The sequence below is a fragment of the Sceloporus occidentalis genome, unplaced genomic scaffold (genome assembly GCF_023333645.1).
Source record: "Sceloporus occidentalis isolate IW3139 unplaced genomic scaffold, rSceOcc1.0.p SCAF_6, whole genome shotgun sequence".
Taxonomy (NCBI): Eukaryota; Metazoa; Chordata; class Lepidosauria; order Squamata; family Phrynosomatidae; genus Sceloporus; species Sceloporus occidentalis.
In genome coordinates this window covers 127,907,137-127,926,264 of record NW_028316986.1, presented here as the reverse complement: position 1 = coordinate 127,926,264, position 19,128 = coordinate 127,907,137, and the positions used below count along the sequence as shown (strand labels likewise).

Genomic DNA, 19,128 nt, shown 5'->3' with positions numbered 1-19,128 from the left:
TAATCCAATGTTCAAACCACTGGTTCCTTAGACAATTATGACAGTCATTAAGATCTGGAACAGATGGGCAGGAAAAAGCGACTCGAACCTGCATTATCCAGAAGTGGGTCGAACCCCTGGTGTCCACATCAGCTGCTCCCAAGGTGGCCTGACTGCATATAGCCTGACTGCATAGCACGGCATCAAGCGACACCACTGGTGTCACCACCACCGCTGCCTCTTTGATTGGCCACACAGTCACACCTGTCATTCTCCACTGGTACAGGGCATAGGAATAGCGGTGTGCCCAGTAAAACACTGGATATGCTGGCCCTGTGCTTTTTAAATGCGCACCTGCACCCATATGCAGCTTTAAGGATAGAGTTAGGATGGATTACTGCTTCAGAACTACTCCTGCTTCAAGCCACATAGGGTTGAAGGGGCACATTTTCCGCCTTGAGTCAGACTATCATGGCTTCTTTTTGCTTTGGTATTTGGCTCTGAAGCACAGCTGCAGTCTGGTTTCCATCCAGTTTGGAGACGTGTGTCATCTAAATGCCTTGCCTTCAAAGTGGATGGAAACCACTTTATTTGGCCCATCTCTGTCACCCCTAGGTTTTACCTTCTCTAAGACAATTTCAGTCATCTTGTGCAGTTGCCTCCATTATGCCCTTCTTGGATGTAATAATGGCATCACATACTTTATGTTCAAGAAGACTTACAGCAGAGATGCCTCTCTAGTCCCACATGCCAGTGGCTTTGGTAAACATTTATTGAGTTCAGATTAATTTAATTGGCTGCTGCCCTTCTTAGATTCCATTTGGCTTAATGCTTCCATCCTTGCTTTATGCCACATGCCATGAATATGTGTCTCCAGTAAATATGTCTTCTGTCTCTTGTTTGTTCCCCAAAGGAAGTCTGAATAGTGCAGTACCTTTCATTTCCACACCTATATTATTCAGCAACCTTGCTTACTAAAAGCGTATACCTTTTATATATAAATTTCACACAATACTTTATAACATTTGAACCATTGGATCAACGAGCTGCAAAAGCTGAAAGTGGGTCCTCAAATTGGTATGCTATATTGATGTCAACAGCACACCCAAGGCTCTCTCAGCCTGCCTGAGTCAGAGAACTCAGAGTCTAAGGCAACAGAAATCCTTGGCCACATCAAGCTTTTCTATATTCCATATAGATCACGATCAGCACAACTTGTTTTTCAGAAAGTAATGAACCATCTGTTTTTGTCTGGTATACTGAAAAGACAATGTTGTCAGCATGAACTGATGTTGGCTATTCTTTTTTTTTTTTTTTAAATTAAGATGTTATCTTCAACAGGATATTCCCAGCTTTTCCCAGCTTTATTACTCTTTGTAATAACCTGTCAGCCAAATTCTGTGTTCCACTGTGAAGCAGTCATTGATAGTACCTTACGCACACACTAAGCAATGTCATTGTGAACCCTGTCCCTTGAAGTTGATGAAGAACTGAAAGGAAAGGAACGGGAGTAATTTAGAACCCTCGGGTCCATGGGCTTATCCATTTGCAAGAAGAACATTTTCTTTCAGCATTGCAGTACATTGCAGAAAAATGTTACTGGACATTGTGGTTTGTATGAGAATTTGCCCTTTAAATTATATTTGTACAAAAATATACCCTCCAAATGTGCCAATTTGACTGGGACAGTCCTGATTAATCCTCTGTCATCCCACTTTTCCAGTTGCTTTTAAAATGTCACAGTTTCTCTCTCCTCCTCCTACTTTTCCCCTTTGTCCACAGCTTACTTTATATGTTGCAAACTGATTTCAAAGCACAGAAGTAGTGTACATCCAGTTAACTCAGCAGGAAGAGAGGAGCAGAAGGGGTGGAGTATTGCAATTCCCTATGAAATGATGCAGCCTCTGCTACTAATAATGCTTGCTGTCTTGGCATACTCTTAGGTTATTTGACCACAAGTGTCCCTGTTTTAACCTCTGAAATGTTGGAGAGTATGCAGAAAAGCCAGTGTGGTGTAGTGCTTTGAGCTTTGGGCTAGGACACTGGGAAACCAGGGTTTGAATCCCTGCTCAGGGATGGAAACCCACTGCATGATATTGGGCAAGTCACACTGTCTCAGCCTCAGAGGAAGGCAAGGGCAAACACTTCTGAACAACTCTTGCCAAGAAAACCCTGTGATAGGTTCACCTTAGGGTTCCCATAGAGCAGAAAAGCCTTGAAGGCACACAATAACAAATGCAGAAGACACTAAAAATATAAGTGTTACTTACCCTGTACAGTACTGCATTATGTTCAAAACAACTCATTTTGGGAAACAAGCTGGACATGTTTGTCATGACAGTTTGTGGTGTTGCATAGGTATAAAGCCTGAGCTCTATATCAATACATTCTCAGTTCAAATGTCACTCGCTAGGTGGTCCTAGGTAAGGACCATAGCCTCATAATCACCCACATCTACAAAATGGTGAAAATAGAACTGGGATGTCTTCCAGTTTTTTGCAGTTGTCAACAACTATTGTTTATGAAGATGTTGGAATGCTCAAACAATGTATGATTAACCATCCTTAATAGACTAGTTCCAGAGGATCTATGAACAATGTTCCAAGACAGCTCAGGGAAAAAGAAAGAAAACAAATGTTGGTTTTTTCACCCCATGACTGTGGAAAACTTACTCCATGGCAATGACATCACCAGTGGGGCACAGGGGGGTTCAAACCACACAAGGTGGTACCCTGAGGGGGGTTGACACCACTGCTTCTCAAACATCTGCCTTTTGGGAGAAACAGGCTATGATGTTAACCAGTGACCTATTAAAATGCTAATTTGCTAGAATTTTCTTTAAAAACATCACAGAATCATCATCATCATAATAATAATAATAATAATAATAATAATAATAATAGGATTTATTTATATACCGCCCAATCACAGGGAATCCATGTGGTCTACAACAGAGGGGATAATAGACGGTTCCCTGCCCTCAGGCTTACCAGATTTTTACTTTAACCCCATGAAACTATGTACACATTTTTTCTGGGCATATGATATTGTGATTTAAAGGTATAATTTTAATTTTGCTAGTTGTTTATGTCACAACTGATGTCCTTAAATTCAGTTATATATGGGAATTACAATTTATGAATATATTAGTACAGAAAACATTATTAGGTATTCTGTATGGGAGGAGGTCAGTGTTGGGGGTGACACCATGAGTTACTGCACCAGGTGACACCAACTCTAGTGATGCCACTGCTTCATGGGGTTGGAGAAACCTTTGGATCAACATGATCTCTTCCAACTCTATGATTCTATGAGATGTGCCCCAGGAAACTGTAGGGTGAAGGAGGAATTGAACAAAAAGCCACCTCTTCCTCTCCTGTGAGCTGTGGCTTCTACTGGATCAGAAGTTCTTCACCAAATGGAAGTAGCTTTTCTGTTGTGGATGATCCTATGTGAATTTTTTAATCATTGTAGCAATGTTTATCTTCTGTTTTTGTGTGCTATAAACAGGTACGCAGAAGTATGCAGCTCTCTCTTTTGTCTGCTTTCCAACTGCTAGAATAAAATTACCATTAGGATAGAATAGTGTTGTCACATTCACACATTCAGTTTACAAGTATTCTGTATATGTAGTTAATGTGATCGCATAGTACCACATGAAAGAGGTATTGATATTTTGTTGCTCTTAATGCGGTGCAGGGGAACCAGGGAACTCCTGGGAAGCCTGGACCTCCTGGACCACCTGTAAGTAAAATGCATCATATTATTAATCGGGCGTGGGGGAGCAGGAGGCTTAAGCATATTTGAAAGCATGTCCCATTGATTTCAGTGGAATAGATTTTAAACTAAGGAAGTATGCTTAGATTTTTTTAAGCACAACCTATTTATTAAGGCCTGACCTTCTGTGCATAGCAGGATTTGGTTAACTTTGGTACAGCAAATATTTTGACTACAGTCCCACAATCCCATTCTCATTGGCCACAGCAGTTGTTTGATAGGTGTTACAGACCAAAGCATCTTGTCGGCCAATGGATCCACACAAAGGAAAGGTTCTACTTTCATGCTAAGGTACTAGGTGGACATTATGTGTCCGTGTGTGCTTATACTTTGTAGACGATTAGATCTAGAGATGCCTTATAAGAAATCAGAATACATATGTAGAGAGATCTTGTAGTACCTTTGAGACTAACTGAAAGAAAGAAGTTGGCAGCACGAGCTTTCGTAGACTTAAGTCTACTTCCTCAGATTCATCCCTCAGATCAGAATGTTTGGCTTCCTGACTATCATTGTTTTGCTGTTATCTCTTCTTCCTCTCCCTTTGCTTTTTTCAGGGTGTGCCATACAATGAAAGGAATGGGATGAGCAGCCTCTATAAACTGCAGGTATTTATTTAATAGCCAATTAACCAAAGTTCTGTAGTTTACAATCCCTCTGTCTGAATTCAGATGCAGTGTTTTTCTCATTACAGGGAGGTGCAAATGCTGCAAGTTATGCTGGCCCACCTGGCGCTCCTGTAAGTGTTGCATCATTATACTTCTTTAGTTACAGTGGTTCTTCAACCTAAAAGATACAGATCCAGACATATTATTGTCTACAAATCAACAGGAGATTAAAGTAATGCTTAGCTTGGCCTAGAGATTTCAGTGGCACTAAAACATGGCCAGCTTTCTCAGGATCCCACCATCAGTGTCTAAATTTAGAGCTATTTACTCTATATATTTATAAAGCAGAAGTACTTGACATGCCTGTGTTAAAATAGAGGACCACAGCTCAGTAATAAAATGTATAATATGCTTTCAAGCCAAAGTTTGCAGTTTCAATCCCAACCATTTTCAAGTAGGGTTGGAAAAACTCATTCTTGAAACTTTGCAGACCAGTTGTCTGTGTTAACAGTGCTGAACTAAATGGACTAATTGTCCAAGTCAGTATGAGGTAGCTTCTGTATACCTATACTCATGCTGTAGAGGACTTATGCCCAACCTACTGATCCATTGTGGGTCCACGATACCAATGTGTGTAAAAAACAAAAACAAATCTCACCTACCCATGATTCACATTCACTTCATTGGAAGGCACATGCCAAAATATAAAGTGCCCTACATGTGTTGAAGCTCTCATACATGCACATCAAATCATGTCACTTAGAGTTGGCAAATGTGAACGGCTTCCTTGTGATTCATCTAAAGATTTCATGAAGTAGGTCAATCTTACTTTCTTTTTACAACAGAGATTATTTTTCCTTATAAATTCAGTTGTGTCTTGGAATAATGGAATAAACTGAAATGGCTGCATCTGCACTGCAGAGATACCATATATACTCAACTATAAATCGACCTCATGTATAAATTGAAGGCAGATTTTGGGGCCAAAATTATGGATTTTGATATGACGCATGAATAAGTTGAGGGTAAAACTTAGGGGCATGTAACAAAGGATGTAAAAAATGAAGCAAAGGGAAATGATGCCAAACAATTTATAAAATTCAGGCGGACATAAGTTTTTGTGCTCACACTAAAGACTGGATGGATGAGAGAACAGAGGGGAATCAGTGCTTCCAGGACAGATTAAGCTGTTGCCTTTCACCACAGGCTGGTTTACATCCTTTCTCACCCCTCCTTTCTAACCCTACATGAAAATGGTAAGTCAAGGGTAAAACTTAGGGTAAGTAACAAAGGATGTAAAGGATGAAACAAAGGCGTGTTACAGACCGCCTAAAAGCGGCGGTCTGCCGGCGCTGCTGGTTGCTCCGCGAGGGAGCCGTAGCAGCCAAACCGCGCGGCTCCCGCGCGGAGCAAAAAAGAAGCCCCAAAATGGCGCTTCTTCCCGCGCCGCGGTTATGATGCTGCGAGGCGCCAATGGCACACTCGCAACGTCATAAGCGCCTCGTGACGTGCGGACGCTATGCATCCGACACGTAATAATGGCGGCACCTCTGTGTATAGGGCGCCGCCATTATTACGCCCCCGTCACGTGCTGGGGTGAGGCCGGTGTAGACGCTAAGTCCCTGGCCAACCCCTAGCACGTGATGGGGGCGCCTCAAGAGCCCGTCTGTAACGGGCCAATGAAAAACAGTGTCAAAGAACTTACAAAATAACAGCAGTTAAAACTGTTTGTGGTCACACCAAAGGCTGGATGGATGAGAAAGTAGAGGGAAGGATCAGTGCTTTCAGGACAAATTATATTCTTGCCTTTTACTAGGGGATGGTTCTGTTTTTGATAATAGTTAAAGTACAGTACTTACTTTGATCTGTAGATAAGTCAACTCAAGTTTTTTGGGTCACTTTTTGGCTAAAAATTCTAGACTGATACATGAATATATACAGTAATCCAAATGGACACACTTTAACTGCCATGGCTAAATGCTGTGAAATTCTGGAAATTGTTGTGGCATCATAACTCTCTGACAGAGAGGATGAATCCATGACAGAGCTGGGTTTTACCTAATCTGGAATAGTTTTTGTGCTTATGTTCCTTCTCTAAATTGGAAGAAAACTTCTTTTTCTTTTCTTTTCTTTTCTTTTTTCTTTTCTTTTTTCTTTCTTTCTTTCTTTTCTCTTTCTCTTTCTCTTTCTCTTTTTCTTTTCTTTTCTTTTCCTTTTTTTTTTTTTTTTTGGTATCTTTGGTATCTTTCTGGTTTTGTTTCATATGCATATTTGATCCAGACAATTTCTAATGAGATTTAGGTCTCCTGTGAACTCTTAAGTGTTCATTACCTTAAATTTCTGCATGAAAAAGAAGTAGGATAAAAATATAAATAACTGAAAATATTTTATTTTATTGATTATATATATAAAATTATACAAACACACATATATAATATAAACATATCTATCAAAGTGATTAGCAAATAGAACTAAAAAATTGTAAAATGAGAAAAAAAATCATCTTCTACTTTCTTCAGTGCTAAAAATGAAACTAAACTTCATGCATCTAAGATAGCAGTTTATAATGCTCTGTTTCACCAGTCTTTAGCAGATGACTATAAATCCAGAAACCAATCCTTTTGTCCAAAATGTATCTATTCAAATTAATAAGATGAATGCATGCATGAATGAATTTTTTTCACCTTTTCTTTCAGGGCCCAAAAGGTGACACTGGAGCAGCGGTATGTAACTAGTTAAAATGTCTCCTAGACATCCAATAGCATGGGAAGATGATCCTTTCTCAATTATTATTTCAGTTTACCATGTTTCAGAATCATTTTCTGAGTAAGAAGAAAAGGCAGCATATAAATACTGAAACTTTATTTCATTTACTGATATAGTAAAGTGTGTGTTTGTTTATTTAATAAGATGGACTACTATGCTAACTATGTTTAATTAACATGTCTCAAAATCTTGACTGAACAAAATTGGATGTTGGTGGGCACACAATCATTTTTTTACATCACAGATTTTTATTTTTATTTTTTTGCTGTTTCAGTTGAACACTATTTAACCAGCTGCAACACTAGTCCCAGCTTTTGCCAGCCTAGCAGTTTGAAAGCATGCAAATGGAAGTAGATAAATAGGTACCACTCTGATGGGAAGGTAAACACCCTTCTGTGCAATCATGCTGACCATATGAATACAGAGTAGTCTCTGGCAACGCTGTCTCTTCAGCTTAGTGTGTTCATGTGACCAGCGTTATCATTATGGTCGAACATGACTTGACAATCTTGTCAATGAGGAATGTCTTGGCCTTTAACGCATATAACAGTGATAGCATGTTACAAGTTAGATGTGTACCCAGTGGTGTCACTAGGGATGGTGTCATCTCAACGTGGTATAACTCATACTATCACCTCCAGGCTGCCTGGCATTTCCCAGCCAGGCCAGTGGTCCCACAGGGGTAGATTGGGCCACTGTGGAAGAGAAAGTCTCCAGTCTACTTTCCACAGATAGCTGGTGAAATGGGGCACCTGAAGGCGGAGTGGTTAAATGTAGGGATGTAAAGAATATTCTCCAAAATTCGAAAATTAGGAGAAATATGCCTAATTCGACAATTTCGATAACATTTTAGAGAGAAGAAATTTCTGAGCACTTCTCAATCAATGAGTAAGAATATTATTTTTAATAATATCAAAATGAAGGGAAGAGAGAGACTTTGAGCTGACAAATTCGACCTCCAGGGTTTGGGTATTTTGCATAAGAAAAGCTACCATTCATCCTGGCTTTTACCAGGGGCTATTTCCTTTGTTAGTGTGATTTCCCCCCCATCTTTTCTCACTCACAGAACAAAAAGAGGGAGCCTTCTCCACTTTACATCATGCTCTGCCATTCAAATTCTCACAAAAGAGAAGAAGGAAGTGGGGATGTCAAAGGGTGATGTCAAATAATAATAATAAGTTATGCCCAGCTCTTCAGCCAAAAGGCTATCAGAGCAGCTTACAAATTACTAGATATTTCCCTGCCCTCAGGCTTGCAGTCTAAAGGGACAAGAGACAAAAGGAGAAGCGAATGGCAGGGGAAAAGTTCAGCAGATCCTCATTTTCCCACATTCTCTTTTGTGAGGGTCACATTCTCTCAGCCTCAGAGGCAGGACATGACCAACTCTCTCTGCACCTTTTCCATGGTGATGCTAAGATCATGTAATAGTAATAATAATAATAATAATAATAATAATAATACCCCTTACCCAAAATGCTGAGGACTAGATGTATTTTGGATTTTGGAGTTTTTCAGAGTTTGGTATATTTTTATACAGTATGTCTAATGGAATATAATGGGAGATGGGATCCATGTATGTCTCATATGCATCTCATAGACATAGACTGAAGGTAATTTAATGCACAATATTTTAAAAATAATGTTGTGCTTCTGTACACTGAGCTTCAGCAAAACCCTGAGACCACTATTCCTTGTATAATTCAATAATTCAGTAATTGATCTAAACCTTCAGGATTCCCAAGTTTCCTTGAGTTGGGGTCAGACCAGATGCTCTCAGGGTCAGTTTTGGGTTTTGGAATAATTTAGGTTTCAGAAGTCCAGAGAAAGGAGACTCAGACTCTACTATGGACATTTCTCCTGAGAATGGACTCATGTTTTCAAAAATAGTCATTTCTGGATTTTTGCAACAACAAAAAAGATGAGGGTCTGTGATGCAGAAAGGCAAGAGGCTTCCTTCCAGCCTTATTTTTTCTCTTTTTTAAAAGACAAATAGAATAAAATACAGTTAGCTGGCCCTTTTTCAGCATGTCAATGGGGGTGCTTTGATGGAAAGTTCCTGCATGGCAGAATGGGGTTGGACTGGATGGCCCTTCTTGGGGTCTCTTCTGACTCTATGATTTTATGATTAATTAATATATGGAATCAATCTAAGATGATGAATCGGGGCTGTGGAGTCCTATGGCCCTGCTCCAGGCAATGCTTGCTAGACTGCAGGCCCCATCATCCAGCAGCACCACAGACTGCTTGGAACTGCAGTCTAATAAGGCTGCACATTGCAGAAGTAATCCAGTTCAACAATACTTTAAAGCTATGGAAAATCCTGGGATTTGTAGTATGTTGTGCCACCAGAGCTCTCTGACAAAGAAGGCTAAATGTCTCACAAAACTACAATACCCAGATGTTGTTGTTGTTGTTGTTGTTGTTATTTTCTTATATCCCGCCTTTCTCCCAATATATGGACTCAAGGTGGTGATTTTGCATAGCATTAATCTATAGTATATCTTTCTACAATGTAGATGGACACCTCCATTACATAATTTGTTGAGGATGCTTTGACTGGGTGTTCCTGCATGGCAGAATGGGGTTGGACTGGATGGCCCTTGGGGTCTCTTCCAACTCTATGATTCCATGATTCTATAGCACTCTGAGCCTACTGTGATTTTAATTGTTTTTTAATGTATAAAGGTATAAAGTCTTATAATGCAAGCCATGCACCGATGGACTATTGCACTATAATTTTTATTGATTGATTTTATACCCTGCCTTTCTCCCAAAATAGGATTCTCTTAAAGGGGTTTGTTTATTATAAAAAGAAAGGAACGTATAATGGCTCGGAATTAAAAATTATGGTAGATAGATAGATAAGTCTTGGAATTAAAAAGTGTGTGTGTGTGTGTGTCTTAAAATTAAAAATCCCTCTTGGAAGTGGGAATGAAATGTTGTGTTGATGCGGCCTGGGTTCTTAGCTCAGCTCAGAAGCTGGAATACAGTGTCTCAAAGCATGAGCAGAGTGTCTCTGAGCATGAACAGAGTGGCTGCCGCTCGTTGCTCATGCAGCTGCACTTTGCTTTATCGAGCTGAATTTATCTGATCTAAACACCTTCAGAGGAAGGACTCAGTTTGCATCTTCACTGAAAAAATAATCCAGTTTGGCCACTTTAACTGCCCTTGGCTCCATGTTGTGAAATGCTGGGATTTGTAGTTTGTTGTGGCACCTGACAGATGACTCAACAGGTCCTCAAAACTACAGATCCCAAGATTCCATAGCACGAAGCCATAACGGAAGTTAAAGTGGTGCCATCGAGGTGTCGAGGGTAAACGCTCGACCCTCTTTTTGTGTCTTGGGGGGGCTCTTAGCCTCTCAAAATGGTGGCACTTAGTCTTGAACCCCCCTTCCCAAAATCCTGGCTACGTCCCTGGTGGGTCACACTGTCTCAGCTTGAGGGGCATCCCATGGCAAAACTCCTCTTTATGCCAAGAAAACCCTCAGTTTGTCCCATCTTCCAGTGACATCCTGATGTTGAACAGGGGTCAGACTACATGTCCTCTAGGACATGCTACTAGAGAGGTCCCTTCCTCACCACTACTCCCTTCTCCTTTTGTGTTGTGTCTTGTTAGATTGTAAGCCTGAGGGCAGGGAACCGTCCGATTAAAAAGATTGTATGTACTGCACTGTGTAAATTTGCAGGGCTTTATAAATAAAGGTAAATAATAATAATAATAATAATAATAATAATAATAATAATAATACATGTCCTCTAGTATGCCATGTATTCCTATGTATTACTTCATAGCAGAAGGGGGTTGGACTGGATGGTCCTTGATGGTCCCCTCAACTCTACCATTTCTTGTTGGGGCTTCAATCACAGTTTATTTGTTGAGACTGGGCTTTTCCCTTTTGTGTGTATGCCTTCAGGGGTTTTTAAGCATAGAAATGTGCTTTAAACGTCTGCCAAACTTCCTTTTGAGATGGTAATTGAGTTTGAAATGCAAAGTAATTAGCGTAATTATTCGCCTTGTCTTTTATTGTCATTCAGAGAAATCTGTGAAAAATATTTCGCTGGCTGCTGAAGGGGAGAGAAGAAATCACCTTTTGAAAGGGGCATTTGTGGAAATAATATTTTTTTAAAAAATTCTCCTCAAGGTCTCACTGACCGAGGAGAAAAACATGGGTTTCTCCAATCACGCCTGTACTGCAGCCACTCACTCAAAACCATAAGGCTGCGAGTTCAATACAAGCAAAAGGGCTCAAGCTTGACTCAAGCTTGCAGCCTTCCAAGGTTGCCAAAATGAGTACCCAGATTGTTGGGGGCAATTAGCTTACAGTTGTAAACCACTTAGACACTGTTAGTTCAGTATGGAGTGGTATATAAATGAAGCTGTTTGTTTTGTTTTGTTTGAGTCCTGAGTCATTCCAATCTAACTGCCTTGTTTGCAACTCCTGTATGGGTCCAAGCACTACTCAGTGAAGGGGTACTTTAAGGTTTTTGCCATGGTGTGTTTACAGCATCCCAGCTGTCTTCCTTGCCACCTGTGAGCAGGTAAACAAGGTCTTCCCCAGGACTTTTTGTCACTGGGAGTCCCAGTCTACCCATGGAGAGGTACAGCGGTACACTTCAGAAGACAGTCCATTCCATAAGTGCACCAGGAGACACTTCCCTCCAAGGCGTCACTGGGTGCATCCTGCACCCCCTGTACTTCCCTAGAAACAGCCCTGTGTGGACCTAGAAACTAACATTGAACATACACTCAAATTGTTATCAAATTCTTGAAGAGAATTCAACACTACTTACTTCACTGAAGAAAGAAGTAAGAAAGATGGATGTTTCACTGACAGACTAGCAGGATTTTTCAAAAACAAACAACAACCCTATATTCTTCCATAGCATGACAGAGTCTGGTTTAAGGCACCCTGAGAACTAATCCACAACAGGCACTGGGGTGTCCAGAGCCTCCTGGCTTGGATTCTTCTCTTCTTTTGTGTTGCTGCCTCCTTCCTTGATGTCTCAGAGGTTACAATGCAAGACAAGAATGCTGAAATAGAGCAGTTGCTCTACTTCTCTTCTGCTTGCCCTTCCCATGGTAGTTATGCAGACTGGACCAGAAGGAAAGGCAAACAAACTGACAAACTGAGACTATGTTGCCCAATTCCTCCCCACCCCCAAAATACACATATAGCTCCTGTTGACTTTTTGGCCTGCCTGTGAAAGCAAGGAACCTAAGCCTTTGTAATGAAAAGTTTTGACTTAAAAATGTAATTACAGTATTTCTGTTGCACTAAGTTCTCTCTTTCAGAATATCCTGTCAAAGACTTAGCTCCCACTAAGCGGATTTTTGGGTTGAATCCTCACAGATGTAAACTGGGATATATGTGGCCAAGCAACATCAGTGCAGTCAAGATGGCAAAAGTTATTCATGAGGAAAAACACAAAAGCTAGGAAAGGCTGCAGCGGTTTGCTTTTGCCTGTGTCTGCTGGGAAGTACAAGATTCCAACCGCATACTGTCCCCCCCACTCCTAGCTAATTGAATGCCAATACCTTTGTACTTTGAACTCAGTCTACAGCAGCTGAAGTAAGCTGAGGACAAAGGATGGAAGTGTGGGAAGAGGATAGAGAAATTGGGGCCTTTTAAAAGCAACTGAAAAGTAAGACAATAGAGGATTAATTGAGATTGTTTCTCCTAGATCAGGACAAGAGAGCTCATTACTTAGTAGTGTACTATACCAACGTTTTAAAAACAAACATACACATAGCAAATTAGTATTTGAGCAATCAACAAAGGTTAGAATCTTCTTTTTGACATCTGGTTTTATATGTGGAGGAAGTTACAATGGGCCCTTCATATCCACTGAGGTGTGGTTCCAGGACACGCTGTGGATACCAAAATCCATGGATGCTCAAGTCCCATTGAATGGAATGGCATAGTGAGGTGGTATCCCTTATATAAAATGGCAAAATCAAGGTTTGCTTTTTTTGACACACACGCGCACACACTGTGGATGCTTGAATCAATGGATATGAAATCCATTGATATGGAGGGCCAACTGTATTTGTATATGGCAGAACAGCTAGACATAGGCCACAAAGACCAATACCCTGTAGTCTGTGGTAGCAGAGCCAATACACAAATTTACAACCTCTGTGAAAAGTGAAAGGTAAAGATAAAGGTTTTCCTTTGACATGATGGTCAAGTTATGACCAACCGTGGGGTGGGGGGGGGGTGCTCATCTCCATTACTGAGTCAAAGAGCCAGCATTGTCAAAGACAACTCTGTGAACAAGTGGCCAGCGTGACTGCACAAAATGCTTTTACCTTCCCACTAAAGTGACATGGTAGCTCAGTGGTTAAGATGCTGACTCTGACAATTGCAAGATCGGCAGGTCAGCAATTCAAGGGCCAGGTATCACAGGACAGAGTGGGTTCCCATTACTAGTCCCAGCTTCTGCCAACCTAGCTGTGAAAAGTAGGTTTCAGTTGCTGGATTGAAATCAGGTGAGAGCTGACCTTGATATATTAGTCAAAGGATTTATTCATCCCTGACCAGGAGCTTTAATCAAAATTTTAAAAAAATTATTCACAAAATAAGCACATTCTGAATCTGGAATCAAATTCTCAAGTCATTAGAACAATCAAAAGGCAAAAAAAAAAAAAAAAAGTCATTCCAAGTAAACAGCATGCTTAACAGTGTATTAAGTGTCCTAAAATTGAATGCTTAACTTTATTTACTGAAAATATAAAGCTCTTATGCAATTGTCTTTTACTTTACAAGGGAGAACCAGGCCCAATGGGGCTACCAGGACTAGAAGGACTTCAAGGAGAAAAGGTAGGATTCTAATAATAAAACTGCCCCGTCTTCTCCTAACAGATTGGAATACATTACTTATTGACTTCAGTCACTCTTTTGCAAATCTAAATTATGTGCTAGTATTGGCAAAATGTGTTTCCTTAATGAAATGCCATGCTAATGGAAACAATACTAATTAATCTTCCATCTGCACAATACAATTTTTTAGGCAAATTTATACCTGAATACACAGAAGTGTTTTGTAATTGGCATAATATGCTAGTTCTGATTGTTTATGCCTGGGGCATTTGGGGAAGAAGGAAGGGCACATCTCTTCACCCACACAGCAACTGTGATGTTCTAGAAATGCTGGCTGCTATTTCTCTGACAAAAACATTGATATAGCAGCATCCCACTGGTGTCCTCTTATGTGCCAGACTACTGGTTTACAGCCTATGATTCTGTCTATAGAGTCTATACCAGCTGGCAGCTTCGAAATCACTAAGGTAGTGGATTTGTTTCAGGTTTTAATTTGGACTTTAAAAGAGCTATCCAAGATGCCAATCTTTTTTTCGTGGAAAGGTTTCAATACCTGGGATAGTTCCTTTAAGGTTCACACTATATAATCAGTGATGTATTGAAGTCTTTTACTTAAAGGACTTTACCACACAGGAAAAGAAAGGTGAAAACATTTGGGAGAGTAGCAGCTTTCTCTGTGCCACTCCACATGACAGTTGTCAAAGCATGCCTTTTGTTGAATGAGAAAAATCTGAGGATACAGGCTACTCTGATCAACCCCTCTGCTAGTGCTAAAATGAGAATCTGGGGATCTCAAAATTCTGTATCTTATGTTGTATAAGTTGAATCACCCTTATTCAAAATCCCAAAATTCAAAATATTTTATGGGTGGCTGAGATAGTGATTCATTTGCTTTCTGGTGGTTGAATGTACACAGACTTTTGTGCACAACATTATTTAAAATATTGTGTGAAAATATCTTCAGACTATCTGTATAAGATGTATATAAAACATAAATGAATTTTGTGTTAAGACCTGGGTCTCATCTCCCAGATATCTCCTTATGTATATTAAAATATTCCAACATCCAAAATACTTCTGGTCCCAAGCATTTTGGATAAGAGAGACTCAACCTGTAGGAAATTAGCGGTACAATGAGGGACGTCAGGACTGAACCCCTCTGCTAGATGATAGCTTTAGATGGTAGAGGTTTGGGATAAGGTGGCAGAAGCTATTCTTTCTTACCTTCATAGCCATTCCTTTCTATTGGTTTTGTACACATCACATGTCCTGCCCTGCATTTCTTTAAGCTAATTTTCTAAGTTCAGATGTGGTGGAAGAAAGTGCCCCAATCACTAGTTTTGATATATAATATAATAATAATAATAATATAAATTTTTATTTCTACCCCGCCCTTCCATAGGTATGATCAGGGTGGCTTACAAAATTATTAAAACATTCCAATACAAAATAAAAAATACAATATAACAGTTAAAAACATTAGTACAAAAACGGGAACAGGAAGACAATAAAATATACATGTCAGGGGCAAGGAGAAGAGAGAAGGAGTTTACAATGGTCCGGGGTTGAAAGGGAAAAGCAGAGCAGGAAAATAAACAGACAGTCTAAGGTCGGAAGGCCAGCCGGAATAGATATGTTTTCAGCTGTGTCTTAAAGACAGCTAATGAGGCGGCGGAGCGAAGCTCTGCAGGGAGCTTATTCCAGAGAGAAGGGGCAGCAGTAGTAAAAGCCCTCTGTGAGGTCTGCATCAAGTTGGACCTAGGGACCTCCAACAATTTGGTCCCAGAAGTTCTGAGCGTGCGAGGCGGATTATGTGGGGAGAGGCGGTCCTCCAAGTACCCTGGGCCCAAGCTATTTAGGGCTTTATAGGTCAAAACCAACACCTTGTATTGAGCTCGGAAGCAAATAGGCAGCCAATGAAGATCTTTTAAAATAGGTGTTATATGGTCCGACCTGGAGCTACCAGCGACCAGTCTGGCTGCCATGTTCTACACCAATTGCAGCTTCCGGGTTTGGTACAAGGGTTGCCCCATGTAGAGCGCATTGCAGAAGTCTAATCGAGAGGTTACCAAAGCATGTACAACAGATTCAAGGTCCTTTCGGTCCAGGTAGGGACGCAGCTGGCGTATCAGCCGTAGCTGATAACAAGCACTCCTGACCGTCGCATCCACCTGAGAAGTTAGCTGGAGCGACGAATCAAGGAGTACTCCCAAGCTGCGCACCGAGTCCTTCAGGGGGAGCGTGACCCCATTCAGGACGGGGTGACAGATCTCACCACCCGAAACCGGGGAACCTATCACCAGTACTTCCGTTTTCCCTGGATTCACACTGAGTTTGTTCTCCCTCATCCAGCCCATTACCGACGCCAAGCAGGCATCTAGAGGAGAGATGCCATCCTTAGTTACTGCATCAGTCGGAGACATAGAGAAAATTATCTGGGTGTCATCAGCGTACTGATAACACCGCACCCCATGTCTCCGGATGATCTCTCCCAGCGGCTTCATGTAAATGTTGAATAGCATAGGGGACAAAATCGCTCCCTGAGGGACACCAGATGTCAGGGCCCTCCTATCGGAGCGAAAGTCCCCCAGCTCCACCATCTGGGATCTGCCCGAGAGGTAGGAACGGAACCACTGCAAAGCAGTGCCCCCAATTCCCAACTCCCCCAGGCGTTCCAGAAGGATACCATGGTCGATGGTATCGAAGGCCGCTGAGATGTCCAGAAGCACTAACAGGGACACGCTCCCCCTGTCCATGCCCAGACGGAGGTCATCAACTAAGGCGACCATGGCAGTCTCAACTCCATAGCCAGCCCGGAAGCCGGTTTGAAATGGGTCCAGAAAATCGGTGTCATCCAAGATCGACTGAAGCTGGAAGGCGACTGCTCTCTCGATCACCTTCCCCAAAAAAGGCAGCAGCGAGATGGGTCTATAGTTATTATGAAGCAGGGGGTCTAAGGAGGGCTTCTTTAGCAGGGGTTTAACCACTGCTGATTTTAATTTAGCTGGAAACTGACCCTCACTTAGAGATGTGTTGATTATGCGGTGTAACATAAGTTGCACCGCATCTCCCCCCTGAGCTGCCAGCCATGAGGGACAGGGATCAAGAGAGCAAGTCGTCCTCCTAACACTTCGGAGGATCTTGTCCACTTCATCGGTACTAACAAACTCAAAGTGATCCAGTATAACAGGGACCACGGACGCTTCGGACACCTCTCCTGTATGATCTGCATAAGTACTGGCGTCGAGATCAGCCCTTATCTGAGAGATTTTATCCGCAAAGAAGTTGTTAAAAACGTCGCAGCAGGCTTTAGATGACTCCAAAATAGGGCTCAGGGTGGGAGGAAGCCGAGTTAGCTCCCTCACAACCCTGAACAGCTCTGCCGGACGCGACTCTGCAGACGCAATACGTGCAGCATAGAAAGAATTCTTTGCTGCACGTATTGCCACTCCATAGGCTCTTAAATGAGAGCGAAGGAGTGTCCTGTCAGACAAGCGCTGATGTCTTCGCCATTTGTGCTCTAGTCGTTGCGCGACCCGCTTCCTTTCCCTGAGATCTTCCGTATACCAGGGTTGTTTATTGGAAGCAGGCCGGAAAGGACGCTTGGGAGCGATACTGTGTATAGCCCTAGAGAGATTAGTATCCCAGATGTCGGTTAGGGCATCAACAGAATCGCCGTCAGAGCCAGTCGTATATCCCTCTAGGGCTTCTTGGAACCTTATGGGTTCCATCAGCCTTCGAGGGTGGACCATCCTAATAGGTCTGCCACCCCCAGGGGGGTTAATGGTAGAAGCCTTGATTCTAGCCTCAACCAGGAAATGATCCGTCCATGACAAGGGAGAGACACTAGAGATCTCAACCCATGGAACCTCCATATCCGTACTAAAGATCACATCAAGAGTATTACCAGCACAATGTGTTGGCCCTGAAACTAATTGAGACAGGCCCATGGCTGTCATGGTAGTCATGAACTCCCGAGCTGCACCTGTTGGAATATCACTGGCCTCGAAAGGGATGTTGAGGTCCCCCAGGACAAGAAGCCTAGGGGACTCCAACACCAGCTCCGAGACCAGCTGTGTCAGCTCGGCCAGGGAGTCTGTTAGCACACGGGGTGGCCGGTAGACCAACAGAATCCCTAGACTGTCTCTAGCCTTCAGGGACAGGTAAATACATTCGATGTGATCTGTTTTCCGGACTGGGATCCTGGTTAAGGAGAGGGTGTTTTTATGGACCAAGGCAATACCACCCCCCCGCCCACCTAACCTGATCTGGTCCTTAACTGAGTACCCAGCTGGAAGGGCCTGGGCCCACACTGCCTCGCTCTCAGGCCCCAGCCAGGTCTCAGTAATGCACGCCAGGTTGCAGTTTTTATCCTGCAAAAGGTCATACACAATGTGGGTCTTATTTTTTATAGACCTGGCGTTGCATAGGAGCAGAAACAGGGTTTGTGGTACGACTGGGCTGATCCTCAGGCCTCTTTGGTTAGGAAAGTGGAAGGAAGGAGAGATAGGTATCACACATCGATCTCTCCTTCCATTTATACACCTATCCACATTCCTACCGCCATACCTCCCCATGCCTCGCACAATCTCAATTGGGGCTCCCATCACATATGCATCCGCCACCATAGCTGGCCACCCATATCCCATTCCCACCCCCAACTCTAATAATAACAAAAAAAACCCTGTAACAGCAAAGGAAGACAGCAAAAGATGTCATTCCTAAAAATACAGACTAATCCAGAAAAATTACCCCAATTACAGAAACCCCAGCTCTAGCCATATAGCAATCTGGCGAGCTGATAGAATTCCTGTTCCTCCTATGGAAGGAACGCCAGTAGTTCACCAATAAATAAATAAATAAATAAATAAATAAATAAAGATTTCTGTCCCCAAATGGAACAGGGGGATGCCACTATGTTCTTCAGCAGGGAGATATCTAGAGCCAGCCCCAGTTTTTGAGTGATAATGGGAATGTTAACCTCATCCTGAGGGCTTCTCCCTAGAATGTCTTCCAGAAAGAAAATCCATTGATAAAAATCAAATTTGTTTTGTATGTGCATTGGAGGTAGGGTTCATTATAAGAGGAAGCTTATGAAGAATACAGAAAAGAAGGAAGGGGGAAATCAATATTTTCTGGCTACAGAGCTGGGTGTGCGTGAGCCCATAGGTTTCAGTG

The 19,128-nt window shown here is 41.9% G+C and overlaps 1 protein-coding gene across 1 annotated transcript in view; it reads left to right on the top strand.

Annotated features, from left to right (window-relative positions):
- The window catches only part of COL19A1 (collagen type XIX alpha 1 chain), a 294,427-nt gene that overhangs the window by 249,032 nt on the left and 26,267 nt on the right, over positions 1 to 19,128 (top strand). The window contains exons 34-38 of the mRNA XM_089530985.1: positions 3,679 to 3,723; positions 4,311 to 4,361; positions 4,448 to 4,492; positions 7,058 to 7,084; positions 13,897 to 13,950. Of these exons, the coding sequence (XP_089387111.1) occupies positions 3,679 to 3,723; positions 4,311 to 4,361; positions 4,448 to 4,492; positions 7,058 to 7,084; positions 13,897 to 13,950 (222 nt within the window). The remainder of the gene's footprint in view (positions 1 to 3,678; positions 3,724 to 4,310; positions 4,362 to 4,447; positions 4,493 to 7,057; positions 7,085 to 13,896; positions 13,951 to 19,128) is intronic.